Source organism: Psittacula echo, assembly GCF_963264785.1.
Source record: "Psittacula echo genome assembly, chromosome: 5".
NCBI classification, from domain to species: Eukaryota; Metazoa; Chordata; class Aves; order Psittaciformes; family Psittacidae; genus Psittacula; species Psittacula echo.
This window is the reverse complement of record NC_137739.1, coordinates 10959402-10972971: the sequence shown is the minus strand read 5'-3', so window position 1 is coordinate 10972971 and position 13570 is coordinate 10959402. Positions and strand designations below refer to the sequence as shown.

The 13570-nt window shown below is 45.2% G+C and overlaps 1 protein-coding gene across 12 annotated transcripts in view; it reads right to left on the bottom strand.

The window, feature by feature from the left end:
• Positions 1-1219: 1219 nt before the first annotated feature.
• The window catches only part of CREBBP (CREB binding lysine acetyltransferase), a 98147-nt gene continuing 85796 nt past the window's right edge, over positions 1220-13570 (bottom strand). For 4 of the 12 annotated variants that reach the window (XM_080619656.1, XM_080619660.1, XM_080619658.1 and 1 more), the window contains exons 28-31: positions 12078-12245; positions 9350-9511; positions 8802-9083; positions 1222-7102 (exon numbers count right to left, since the gene is read on the bottom strand). In XM_080619656.1, the coding sequence (XP_080475782.1) occupies positions 4937-7102; positions 8802-9083; positions 9350-9511; positions 12078-12245 (2778 nt within the window). In that variant the 3' untranslated portion in view covers positions 1222-4936. Of the gene's footprint in view, positions 7103-8801; positions 9084-9349; positions 9512-12077; positions 12246-13570 lie in introns of all 12 variants that reach the window. The other 8 variants (XM_080619663.1, XM_080619666.1, XM_080619661.1 and 5 more) reach the window with 4 other exon arrangements.

Sequence of the window (13570 nt, the reverse complement as noted above, 5' to 3'; positions counted from 1 at the left end):
GGGCCTCCCGCACGTCATGCGCACGCACACGCGCCACGCTGCGCAGCGCGGCCTAACACGGGCCTTGCCTGTGCGCTCCCTCCTCTCCTCACGGGGCCCGCTCAGCAGCTGGGAAGTGAGGAGCTCCCTCGGGAAAGCCGCCTCCCGCGGCGCTCCCTGTCCGGCTCAGCCCCGCTCCGCCGTCAGTGCAGCAGCCGTTGCCTGTGCCGGGCCCCGCTCTGCTGCACTTTGTGTCAGAGGTCCTAGGCCCGGGACGCCACTTACAAATCTGCCCGGTTAAAACTCTTTCCGTGTCTGCCCCCCCGCGAGGACTTTCAGCGGGAGCCCTGCGCAGTTAACTACAAACCCGTCCGTTCCTCCCCGCACCCTTGAGGGTGTTCGCGGTTCGTGACCCAGGTTCTGCTGCAGGGACCCCGTTTCACATGGCGGGAGCTCGGCTGACAACCGTGTCTCTCCAGCTTCCCCATGAAGCCAGGAAAAGCTGCGTGGGGCAGGGAGCTGCCTGAGGAAGCCCTCCTGAGCGGCACCTTGGCCAGGCCCCCTTGAGCGACCCGGTGAATTGCTTAATATCTCGTTTTCTCTGAAATCCTCATCTCCTGGTGCTGCTCTGAGTGTAGATCAGTGAGAACTAAAGGGCAGAGGTGCTGGAGGAGGGTTTTGGAGGGTGTAGGGTTGAGAGAGGAAATGCACTGCTCTGCCGAGAGTCCGATTTGGAACGTGCGTGAGAGCAGAGCGTGGCCTCAATGAACACACAGCTAAAAATAACAAGCCTGAGCAGGTCTCGTTTCAGTGAGCGCTAACCACTTCCAGGCAGAGATGAGGGCCTTCAGGAGGGAACTATGACCACCTTACAGAGGCAGCTTTGTAACCCCAGCTTGAGGGAGCTGCCTGGAAAAGCTAGACATGCACAGCACTTGTGCTCACAGCTTATCTTTGGGACTGGACCAATGCACGTGCTGGTTTGGAGGTTTGTGTGTAGCAAACACTTGCACACAGTGGGGTTCCCTCAGTGCTGGATGCTACAGATTAGGCACAACAAACCCAGCATGAGCCCTTTCATCACGCCGGCACTCTCCTGCTGGGCTGTGTTTCCACCTGGAACCAACCCCAGCCCCTCCTCGAGGTTCCCTGTGCTGCCGCCAAAACCAAAATGACTTCCGAGCCCATTTCAAACACTTCTCTCCTACCACTGCTTTGTTACCTCCAGCTGACCCCCCAGCACTCCTGAGCATTGCTCACACCATAGAGCTCTTGTACCTGCTGTGAAACACCAGAACCCTCCTGCTCCCTTGCCATGGGTCTGACCATTAAGCCGTGAAGCGTGGTGCTGGAGGGAAGGCTTGGGGATTGCCTGGGGTCTGATACAAGTCTTCCCCTCTGCCCAGGCTCACTTCAGTCATCTGGTGGTTGGCATTGACTGGCACCAGTTGCTGCCCTAGCAGTCCACTGGGGAGATCACCCTGCTCCCCATTTTAATGGTGATGCACGAAGGACACACTGCTCCCACACAGCAGCCTATCTGCTCTGTGGTGCTCCCCCAGCTCCCAACTCCGTGGTGGCTGCCTGATCTTCACTGCCCTGAGAAAACCCTGGGCTGTTACTTGCTTTGGAAGAAGCACCTGCTGCACAGCAGGGTCACCTTGTAGGCCATTAACTTCACTTAGTGCCATATGCTGCCACTGACTTGAAGGAACATCACGTGCTAAGGCTGCAGAGAGACTGCTTCTGGCTCCCAAGACAGTGACTGATGGGAAGTTTGGCACTGGCTGCACCCCAGCAGGAGGGCTCCTCTTTCTCAGCCTCCCACTGCAGCCAGCGCTCACCCCTTCACTCTAACACATCCAGGTGGAAGGCCAGAGCAGGGAGCACTTACACCAGTGCAGTGGGCAGATCTCTGGCTTGATGGGACAGCAACAAGCAACCAACGTGGTGAGCCTTAGTGGTGTATCTATGGCGAGACAAAACACACTCCCAGCCTGATGTGGTGGCAATGCTGGTGGACATCCGACGAGGAGCAGAGAACCACACTGTTGCAGCTCACCATTCAGATTTAACCTTGTTCCCCTGCAGAATTCAGTAAGGGGGAAGGTCTTGGTCACCCCCTTCGATGACAAAGATCCTGCACCACTCTCCACTGTAGTGTTGTGATTCTAGGATTCTGCTCCTTTATCACCAGTACCTCCCCCATCAAAACACAGAAGTCCATCCAGTCTTCAGATATGCTGAATTTATCAATGCCCAAAGGAGACCGTAGTGAAGCCCTCAATTCTGTTGTGGCTGCACACCAAGCCCAGCCCCCTCCTCCTGTTTGACTCTGCATTTGCCTTTGCTCCCTGGTAAAATACCTGCTCTTACCCAAAACAACTGCTCCAGGAAGCTAGGATTGTCAGATTTAAATCCATCCCTTGCTCTGTGCTCTCATTGTACTTCAGGTGGTACTTAAAAGTATTCTGGCATTTGCTTTCCATCAGGAACAGGAATGCATCAGAGCCACACCTCCTCTTTGTGCTCCAGCCAGGTCTTGGTTTATCCAAATCCAGACATGGTGCCGATGCTTTTAGAATGGATACTACTTAAAGGTATTAGTGAGATTGAGTGCTGTTATCTTAACCTTGGCTGTCAGGCATCGCTGATCCTAGTGGGCACCAGCCAAGTGGAACCATCCTCCAATCCAAGCAGTTTTACCAGCTTTTATTAGAAACACCAGCACATTTCAAGTTTCCTCTTTTTGATCACAAATATAGTATTTTTTTCCTCTTTTTTTAAGTACACAGCATGAGACACAGCATCAGGGCTTTCCATCCTTTTTTGTTCTTTTTACAGCACTTTCTTTAGGACAAGCTTTGGGTTAGTGTTCACTGACCTCACCCCAGCCCCAAATTTTGACATCTTGAATTGCTGAAGACAATGGTATGGGCAGATGAATCCAATGGTGGTGAAAAAGGTACAAGAGTGAAGAGTTTGCCAGAAAAGTTTAAGTGGAGACCCTCTACAGTTAAAAAGAATGAAGCAGCGCCACAGCACACTGCTCTTTGCACTGGATGGGGTAAGAGTTGAGAGAAATCGTTCTGCTGTTCTCCCCCCATCCTGCCCCAACACTGTGCCAATAAAAATGGTAAGGCTGGAGGAAGCCAGGAGTGCTCGGTGCTCCTGCTGGAGCAGGGTACCTTCCCAGGTCTGCTGCAGATCCTGTGCCAGGCGTGTGTAACCTTACGGGCTGAGGGGTGGTAGTTGAGACCAGCCATGGTTTTAGCTCACACCTACAACTGGGAAAGTTTTCCCAGGAGCTTTTAGCTCCGAGAAAGCAATTCACTGGTGGGGAGGAGAAGCAAGTAGCCCAGGGACATGAGGGCATGGTGACAGGATATTAAAGGGAACATGTACATGATTTGTTATTTTTTATTCCACAGAAAACCCTCAAATCTAGACTCAGAGTTAACAGCAGAAAAATAGTGTTAAAGTCAATAGGTTCATATTTTACCGTAGACTAAATAAATTAGCCTAGAATTAACTCAATACTCTCTATTTTCCTTTCATTGGTGATCCTTCTCTAAATTAATGCAGTTTTTAGAAAGCAACGGCTATTAATAATTTATTCCAGTTAACCCTTATGGATGAACACCTGCAAATAGTCAATGGATGGGAACCATTCCCCTCTCTTCTCCCTCCCCGAAAAGGAAACAATCACTAAAGGGTGTTGTAAAACAGACATGCTACCTACAATACTCCATGGATCGTGCCACTCCTACCGCTGCCTCTGGCTGCTCTGTGTAATGAGTGAATAGTCATAGCTATGTCTTACAAAGAACATGATCCAAAAAATATATAAATAAATAAAAACCTTAAACATTCTTACATGGATTTTAAAGAACAGAATACATGTTAAAAACTTCAGTAATTTATATCAATTTTAAGCAATACTTTATATACAATGGAAAAAAGACATGCATAGTCCAAATACAATGTTGAAAACAGCATTTTCATAACAAAAAACCCAAACACTAAGTGTTAATACCATGTACATGAACTCAAGAAGGACCACCCTTTTTGTCTGTTGCACACAGTTTATTTAACAATATGATATTATAAGTAAGAAATGAGTTTTTTTGTCGTGGTTTTTTTTTCTTTTTTTTTTCTTTTTTTTTTTTTTACCATTCTATACAGTGATTGAATCTTCTTGGATTTTCTTGTTTATAGTAATTATAGCGCTTGCATGATTTACACTAGAATTGCTTTTCCTCATTTCAAGTTTCACACAGAAGAAAGAAAGAAAAGAATGCTTCTTCTCTATTCAAATCAGCACGGTCTAAGAGTGATCATCCCTATTTTCATCTAAAACCAGTTTTATCAGAGAAACAAAGCAACAATTTCTACATCTGCAAGACAAGGATTTTGGCATTGGCCAATGTGTGGTTTTGTGTGCAAGAGTCCATTCCTATCTTCCCAGGGGTAATACTTCAAATGCCTGCAGAGTTCGCTATAGAAAAACAAAAATCTTCCCACAACCTGTCAGAGTTACTGGGATACATTATAATGTTGCATTATTTCAGGAAACAGTTTCTGAATATTATTTTTTTTCTTCTTTTAAACGCAAATGTTTAAAGTCTTGAAAATACAAATAAAAAATATGAATATAATGAACTTGTTTTCCCCATTAAAAAAAAGGTATGAGTCAACAGCAACAAAAAAATAAAAACCAAAAAAACCCACAAAAGAGACCAGATATTTTAACCGCCTGGCTTTAACAAAAAAATATATTCTTTGTATTGTTTTTTTCTCTTTTTTTTTAAACAGCAATTCATTCTTCCATGTGTAGGAAGCAGCAGTTCCATCCAGGATTCAAAACAACCCAGATGTCTGAATTTTCAGTACAAAACGTCCAAGAACACGAAAGGAAAAACAAAAAACGAAACAAAAAAGTGATGCTCCCATAATGCTACAAACCCTCCACAAATTTTTCTAGTGTGTCCCCGGTGGTGTCACCAACCAGAGACAATTCGTTAGACAACGCACTCCTGTTCGGGGTGTTTAGTTGTGGAAGCATTGCACTCTGTTCTGGGTTGCCCAAGTGTCCCTGATCCATGGAGCTAGCCATAGTAACTGCGAGTCCTGGGTGGGGGGAACCAGTCTGGGGAGAGACGTGGTGAGGTGACGGTTGGGGCTGTATCCTGGGTGATGGGCTGGAATGTGGTGGCTGGGACTGGGGACGGGGAGACTGAACGGGTGCTGGGGACCGCACCTGGTTGCTGAGGGAGGTGGCGATCTGCTGGCCAGGGAGATGAGACGCCTGCGGTTGTCCTGAGAGCATGTGCTGCTGCGGGCTCATGGGGTTAGGCTGCCCGGGGGACCCTATTTGCTGCTTCATCTGCTGCTGTTGCAGGATCCGCTGCTGCAGTGCTTGCTGGATGTTGGGTGTGCCGTCAGCCCCCATGCCGGGCTGGCCCATCTGGTTCAGCTGTCCCATCTGAGCCATCTGTCCCATGGAACCCCCCTGTATTGATATATGCTGCTGCATCCGCTGCTGCTGCATGGCTTGAGGGTAACCTCCTGGTCCTTGAGGCTGCTGGAACTGGTTATGGCCTGCCATCCCTCCTGCCATGCCAGCCCCTCCTTGCTGCTGCTGCTGTTGCTGCTGCTGCAGTAACTGCCGCCTCAGAATCTCTCTGTACTGCGGACTCATGTTTGCCATGCTCGGGTTGTGGCCAGGGTTCATAATGTTGATTGCTTGCCCCTGGGGATTCATAGCTCCTATCCCTTGCTGCTGGGGAGGAACACTCGGTCTCTGCACTCCCGCTTGCATCGCGTTCATGTTCTGCAATCCTGCTTGTGCATGCATGCCTGGCTGCTGCATGCCAGTCTGCGGCTGCTGCATCCCAGGCTGGGGCTGTATGCCTGCTTGTGGCTGCATCCCAGGCTGGTTTGCCACGTATTTGGCTGTTCTTTGCTTTATAAAAGCTGCCATAAGCTGAGGGTTGGACTTAAGGATATTAAGAACCTGCTGTTGCTGCTGTGGAGAGCTTGGTGATTTCAAGGTCCTCAGTAAGTCCTGAAGTGCATTCGGGGGGATGCTTCGAGGTGGCTGCTGCACACCCGGCATCCGTGGCCCAGCCACTGCCTGTGGTGTTGCCATTGGCATAACGGGTCTTGCCATTCCTGGCTGCATTGGTTGCTGCTGTGGCATTGGAGGTGACTGCCACTGCCCAGGCTGCATGTTGGACATCACTGGACCACTTACAGGGTTGGGCCGGGGTACATTCATGCTGACTTGCTGCATCTGGTTCACTGAACCCACCGTTGGGTTTACTAGCCCTGGGCGACCAGGAGGCAAACCATTGTTAATGTTGTTGACCCTGTAGAGCTGCTGCTGCTGCTGGGCAGCTTCTCTCTCAATCTGCCGAGCTGCTTCCACTGCGGCTGGTGGAGGCTGAGCCGGAGGTGGAGGTGCAGAAACTGGGTTTGCAGGTTTTCCTGTTGAAACAGTAGTAGGGGGCTGAGTTCTCGACACACTGGGAAAGCCAGCCGGTGACATACTTACAGGGGAAGGCTGGGGCTGGGGAGGAGGCTGCGGTGTTTGCGGTGTACTTGGCTGCTGTGTAGGGGTACCAGGTGTTGCTGAGGTAGGAGAAGGCAAACTTTGCTGAGGCACGTTTCGGGTGTTCATGGTAGCCATCCTTCTGCGCATGAGCTGAGCCTGCTGCAGGCGATGCTGGATCTGCTGCTGCCGAAGCTTGTGTTTGATATTGAGACAGAATGGCACAGGGCATTTGTTCTCTTGGCAGTGTTTGGCATGGTAGCAGCAAAGAGCTATGAGCTGTTTGCACACTGGACAGCCACCGTTGGTCTTGCGCTTGCAGCCCTTGGTGTGCTGGACAACCCGTTTCATCTTCTGGCAGGATGGCAATGAGCAGTTTGCATTGCGGCACTGACAGGCATGGACGAGGGACTGAATGCAGCGCTGGATGCTCAGTCGTCGTGACTCCTGGGGGCTCTTTGACTGCTGCTCTCCTTGGCTGTTGCTCTCATCATCCAGACCCAGGCCCCACTTAACCATCTTGTGGTCATGACTCTTAGTGTTGTAGCAGTTAATGCAGAGGTCGTAGTCCTGCAAAAAGAACACAGAGTTTGGTTGTCTACAGAGCCCTAACAATACCAGGAGAAGATGAGAAAAGTGGGAGGGGTTCTGGGTGAGCAACATGAGCCTGGTGTGGAAGCACACTCTGTGTTTCAGTGGGTACACATGCACAGAACAAAAGCAGGACAACAGCCATGAGCTGTCAACAGCCACCTGTTTCAATTTATACCTCATACTCCGAGGGAAAAAGTGGCTGTGAAGCCTGGAGAGACACCAGGAGAGGACCTTTGGGGCAGGGAGTGTGGGGCAGCTGAGGGCAGAAACCATGTCAGCAAAGTGAGCCTACAATCACAAGTCTTGACTACTATCAGGAACAATGCACTGAGGGGCTGTAATTGTGTCTTCATTTTATTACATGAGGTCTGGCAGGAACTGGTTTTGGTTTTTTTTTGTTTTTCCCTTTTGATGAGAGGAACTGGTTACTTTTCTGTGATGTCTACCTGGGTAACCTACAGAAGGAGAGCCAAAACCTCCAACTAGTAAGACAAACTTACTGTCACTGCCTAAAAGATTAGGTTTGGCTCTCCATTTAGCTATTCTTAGTGTGATTACTGACTACCCTGAAATATGTATTTTTTTTTTTAGATCTCTAAAATGACCCTCAAATCGAGTGCAAGTTTCATGCTATGACAGACATAAACTTGAAAACCTGCTCACATCCCCCACATTTTTGCTGCCCTGTCCTTTTTTTGGCTGGAGGAAGGGCACACTCCCTGACACAGAAGTACCCAGAAGAAGCCTAATGGCCATACTTAATACCATACTTCCACCACTTAATTTCCCCAGTGTGTATGATCCATTTCCTTCAGTCTTGCCTCAAGAAACCCCGTTCATTGCTTTCCTCAGAGGGATTAATTAAGACTTCCACGACAAACCTGGCAATAACTTTCACTAGGCTGCACTTATTCAATTTCCTTTTATTTTTTGGGTTCAACTACAGCCAGAAGTCTTCACAAGTCCTCCAGAGGCCACCTCCTCCTCCTCAAGTCCACCAGTATAACTCTACGCATAATTGCTCTCTAACATAGTTCAGTAGAACTGATCTATGCTGTAAAAGTAGCAGTCATTAAAAGCATTGAGCCAGTTTAGGAAGCAATACTTTGATCTGATCTGAAGGGCAGGTAACCACTAATGCTGGGCTGAAGAGACAATGATCAAGAGTTGTGGCAGCTCCTCGCTCAGCTTTGCAGCAACCCAGACACACACCCACTGTGCTCCTTACAACACAAGGTACCACATATAAAGCAGAACAAAAGCTACCTTGCAGAAAGGTACACTAACTTCTCTTGTGGACATCCATTTAATGTGGATGAGAAAGTGCCCTGCAGATTCAGACTAGTCTGAGTGCAGTCATACCCAACCACTCAGTCCTGAAGATCTTTAACTTAAAAACTTGTCTATGCAGAGGAGCTACAGGGCAATAAATGATGCAGCAGTAGCCATTCTGGAGTACTGGTGTTTTTCATGTTAAGAAACTAAAAGCAGTTAATCTAGAGGAAGAGGTACCCCATGTGGCTGTCATTTTCCCTTAAGGATTAGCAGTCCTTTTATCAAGATAGGGTTAATCTGGAGGAATTTTGGGCAGTATAAAAAAAAAAATCCCACCACAAATCCTCAAGCTCAGCTGTAGGGCAAGAGAGAGCAGAAGTCTCTGGTAATATCCACCTACCTCACAGACAGTGCAATGCCACCTTGTTTCCACATGATGTTTGCACTCATTGCATGTATAGACAAAGCGATCCTGCCCTTGAGTATGTAGTTCTACCAGCATGCAGAGTGTGGACCACTTGGATCGGCGCAGTGAGGAGAACTCCCAGTGCTTATCTCTGGCTAAGGTGAGGAAGGCATCTCGCCCATCCATCAAATCACAGCTAAGTAACGGATCAGGGTCCACAATGGGAGGCAGGGTGTTAATTACAGGCCCAGCATGTAAATGAATCACAAAAAAGACCTGCAGATAAATGGAGGAAAAGAAAAATCAATGAGGTTAGATCGTCTTGCAGGAAAAAGCTCATGTTCTGCTACAGCAATGATATGCTACAAATGTTACCTAATTAACTTGGTTTAGGCTGATCTCTTCCAATATATTCTTAAGACAACAAAAGATTCTAGTGCAATCACAAGCTTTACTCCTCCTGATTTCTCAGTTCTGAGTATCATCATGCCTGCATTTACAGGAATAAAATAATCCCTTTATGCAGCATATTTTGACAGTACCTCTTTATGCTTCTCCATAGTGGCATACAGCTTCTGAGACAGATCATTGGACACATTTGGCATGCTGGGTTTCTTCTTATTAGCTCTGCTGATGCTACTCTTATTCTTGTTGGTTTTTTTGTTGTTCTTTTTCTTGGCGTTTTTGCTGTCACCCTGGCTTCCCTGCAATAAATGCATAGGAAAGATGTTACACTTAGAGCTCTCTCTCATTCACTGTAGCTGAAAGTGAAACACTTTCACTGTCAGTAATAGAGCTTTGTTCCAATGCCTGAAAATCAACAATACTGTGTTAAATATATCCTATCTTCCAGGAAAAATCAAAAGCCAAACTGGCAGGCAAATTCAAACACTCTTAAAAAAAAAATCAGTTTTTAAAAGTATGCATACACATGAAATAATTCCTACTTTACACTTTTTTTCCCCTTCTCAAACACTGTACTTCAACTTCCACTGCTTGCTTTACAAGATCTCATAGATACCTGATGATAAACTGAGTTACAGATAAAATTAACTTAAATTCCAGAAGTGCAGTATTTTGCTTCGTTGTGCATTTAGGGTTTCACATACTTGCTTGAGCTCTCATTTCATGTGTGTTTCTTTGTACTAAACAAATTTAGGGCTAGTACACAGATCAAAACATGCAGTATGTAATACTAACAAAATACATTATTCTGAAGACTTACGACTGCTTATGAACTCCAAAAAAAATGACCCAAGTCCCCAAAGCCTTCACTTGTGTCTAAGTTACAACAATGCAGACCACAGTGACCATATACTGAATACCAGATGTAAGTAAAGAGTAAAAAATAGCAGATGATGCTATTTAGATGACCTGTGGAAACAGAAATAACTTTTAGACTTCATGTCCTTGAAAAATAAAAACCCAAGGTCTCAGCAGGGAGCTCACCACTCAATACAAACCCCTTTCTAACTGCTAGAATATTAAAACAGGCTACTGAAATAGTCAGATATATATATACATGCAAGAAGGTTTCATGAACACTATGTACAAGCAAACACAGGCTTTATCCGCAAGCACATTTATTCAGAGAACATGAAAATATTCCAACTGAAGCAATTATATATATATACACACTGTTGCCATCCTTCCATTCCATTAATTAAGCTTAGATAGGATTTGCTTGTCCAATTGTGTTTTTTCTGTAACTAATTTTATGAACTTTTTGACCAAACCTGTTTGGAAAGTAAAATTATATTATTTTATGGGAAACCAGACCACAGTAAGTGATTTGAAGGTATTCAGAAATGAATTATTGTACATTCCCACCTCTGCTTCTCTGCCACCCAGCTGGAATTAGGGCATGTCCTGCTTTGCCTAAGCATTTTACAGCACCAACAGATTTGAAAGTTTGAACACCAAAAGGGAGAACAGATTGAAACTCAGGTAACAGTGTAAGTTTTTTTTCTACTGCACCTTTAGCGAGTTTGTATTTGATCAATTGTACAAAGCTATTCCAACATCAATAGCATTAAGTAGGAACATAAGCACATTAACAGTCAAGGCTACATCTTCTCACTCTGGGCAGACAACCTGTACCAGTTTCAGTTAGCTGTGCTGGGTTTTTCAAAACACCTTTTTTCCCCCTTTTAGACGTAGAGGTTTACACTGGTGTTTTCACTGGAAAGGCATGCTATAATTTATTGAAAGTGATACTGTTAGCAAAAGAGGACTGCAACTTAGATTCCAAGCCTTCTCTTTCAATTACTTTTATACTGCTGTGTTTGTTGAAATATTTCAGTATTAATAGTTACATTTAGAAGCAACAAGGTGAAAACTATTAACTTGATGGTTCTATGAAGAACATACCAAAAGCTCTATTAGCTTTGAAGAAGCCACTAAGGTTTAATGGAAGGAGCTTTCTGACCCAATGAAACTGATGGATTAAGGTCTACCACTCCACATCAATCCCATAAAATACATATTGTATGCAAATTGCCATGGCTTCTAAGCTGAATGCAGTTTTCCCCCAGTTAAAGCTTTTGGTTCCACCTCAAGCTGCTAGACTTCAGATTTTCCTACTATATTTATTTTCAAAACACCTTGCTGCAAACCACAAGTAAAGCAGTATAAAAGTGCCAAGACCATTTGCTTACAGATACAATCAAGACAGGAATAAAAATGAGTAAGGAAATTCTGGCCAGGACCCTGAAAGACTAAGTTGTTGAGTTTTTTGTTATGCACAAATTGAGAATGCTGGCGAAGGAAAACCACCACCAGGATCAATGTTTCACATCAATGCAAAGCTTCCAATAAATACTTTGAAATTTCAACCTCCTATTGTCTCGAACAACTACAAATTGCCTTTGCTTAAATAAGAGCAAAATTTAATTCAGCCCTGAAAAAATAAAGCATCTTTCAAAATGCAAATACTGAAGGTGACATGCAAAGGTGTGAACCAGAAGCTCAACCAAATAACTGTAAGCAAATGTAAAGTGATGATGCAAGCCAAAAGTAGCTTAAAAGATTTCTCTGAGAACAGAGATGCTGAACTGAAATAACTCTTGATTCTGTTAAAAGTACAAAAATAACAAGTCATCAGTACTATTGCCTAAGAGGAAAATCAGAAATTCAGTTAAAGGAAACCCTGATTTAACAACTGATACGAATGACCCTCTTTTCTCGTTTATTGGATGTGAATTCTCTATTAAAGAGTTAACTGTCAGCTTCGTGAGCCAGATGCAAACACAGCATATAAAGTTAACTCACCTCTGTTGTTTCACTAGCTGCAGTACTTTCTTCCTTTTTCCTTTCTTCCTCTTCCTGCTCCAACTCCTTAATGCTTTCTTCCAGCACATTGGGCCAGAAATCACCTTCAAAATAAGGCAGCTCCTTGGCACTTGTCAGCCTGTCCTCAGTTGCTTGCTTGAAGATGTCCTGTTAAGCGTATCACACATTGCCAAGAATAAATAAAGACTGCTCAGGAGAGAGAGGAGAACCAGAGACCTGATCCAGTGCTTCACTGAACAGCTGTGCCTCAAAGCCCACAGCCCATCCCTGGCAGGCCTCCTTTTCTGGGTGCTGTTCAAAACCTGGCCTGGCAGTATTGATAACAGCCCTCTCCCTGTTTCATCTCAGAAAGAACTGAGGCTCTCCTGGACCCCCATCATGCAATCAGTTCATGTTCCTGACATGATGGGAGAGACTACAATACTCCTGGAAAACCTAACCACCCTCTCCCTGGTAACTATGCCAACTAAAAATGAAGCCTACAGTGCCTGGCTTATCCTACACTGAACAAGAGCAGGAACTGTTCTAGTGACAGCAAGTGTGTCCCATCCAGCCCTTTCCCTTACAAATTCAAAAGCACATAAGCACTGCAATGCATGTGGCTGGACTGTGCATCGAGCCTGGTAAGTCCAGAAGAATTGCTGAATGCACTGTACATCTATTACACAGAGGAATCCTGAAGTCTGGTTGTGGTAGGGGGACCATGTGCAGCCTGTGTCCTTCACTAACGGCTGGCTGAATCTCTGGGGGCAACCTGGAAAAAAAGACTGGGGACCACCAAGAAGAACAGATATTCTGAAAAGGAACAGGTACTTTATACAGTTGGTCTGGAGGTGGTTTTTTAAGGTGCATTGTGTTTAACAAGCACATACAACACAAACCAAGTTTCTTCTCTGGATTAACTTCAAGACCACCTTACCAGAGACAAACAGATTTTCTAGTTCTTTGCTATGCCAGATCAGATGACAAGGCTTACTATACATTGTTCTACTCCACACATTTAGAAACTGTCACTGGCAATCAAAACATCAATTTTTTCCAGCAATGTCACTACCATTAAGAAATTATTTTGAATTTTATCACTTAAAGAGTGGCAAATGCTACTTTTGCCATCTTTAATGTATTTCCTTGGTTACACGTGCAATATTCTCCAGTTGTGAAAATAATCCTTCCTCATGTGAAGAAGCTGTTTAATAAGCAGTTTTTTGATTTTACACTTAGTGGGTCCAGTATTCCACCTGATCCTTGATAATCGCCAGAAGCAAACAACTTGTATAAACCTTAACAAGCCAAATAGTTCCTTGCCTAGAAGACTGCAGTGGAAGACAATAAACAAAGTAAGGTTCTTGCACAGTTCTCTTAATGCAGAAACCAAACCTAAAGAACTAAGTCTGAAAGGCAGGACCTCCAGAAAATCTAGGAAAATGAAGATCAGCTGAGAATAATACCCCTTGTACAATACTACCACAGCT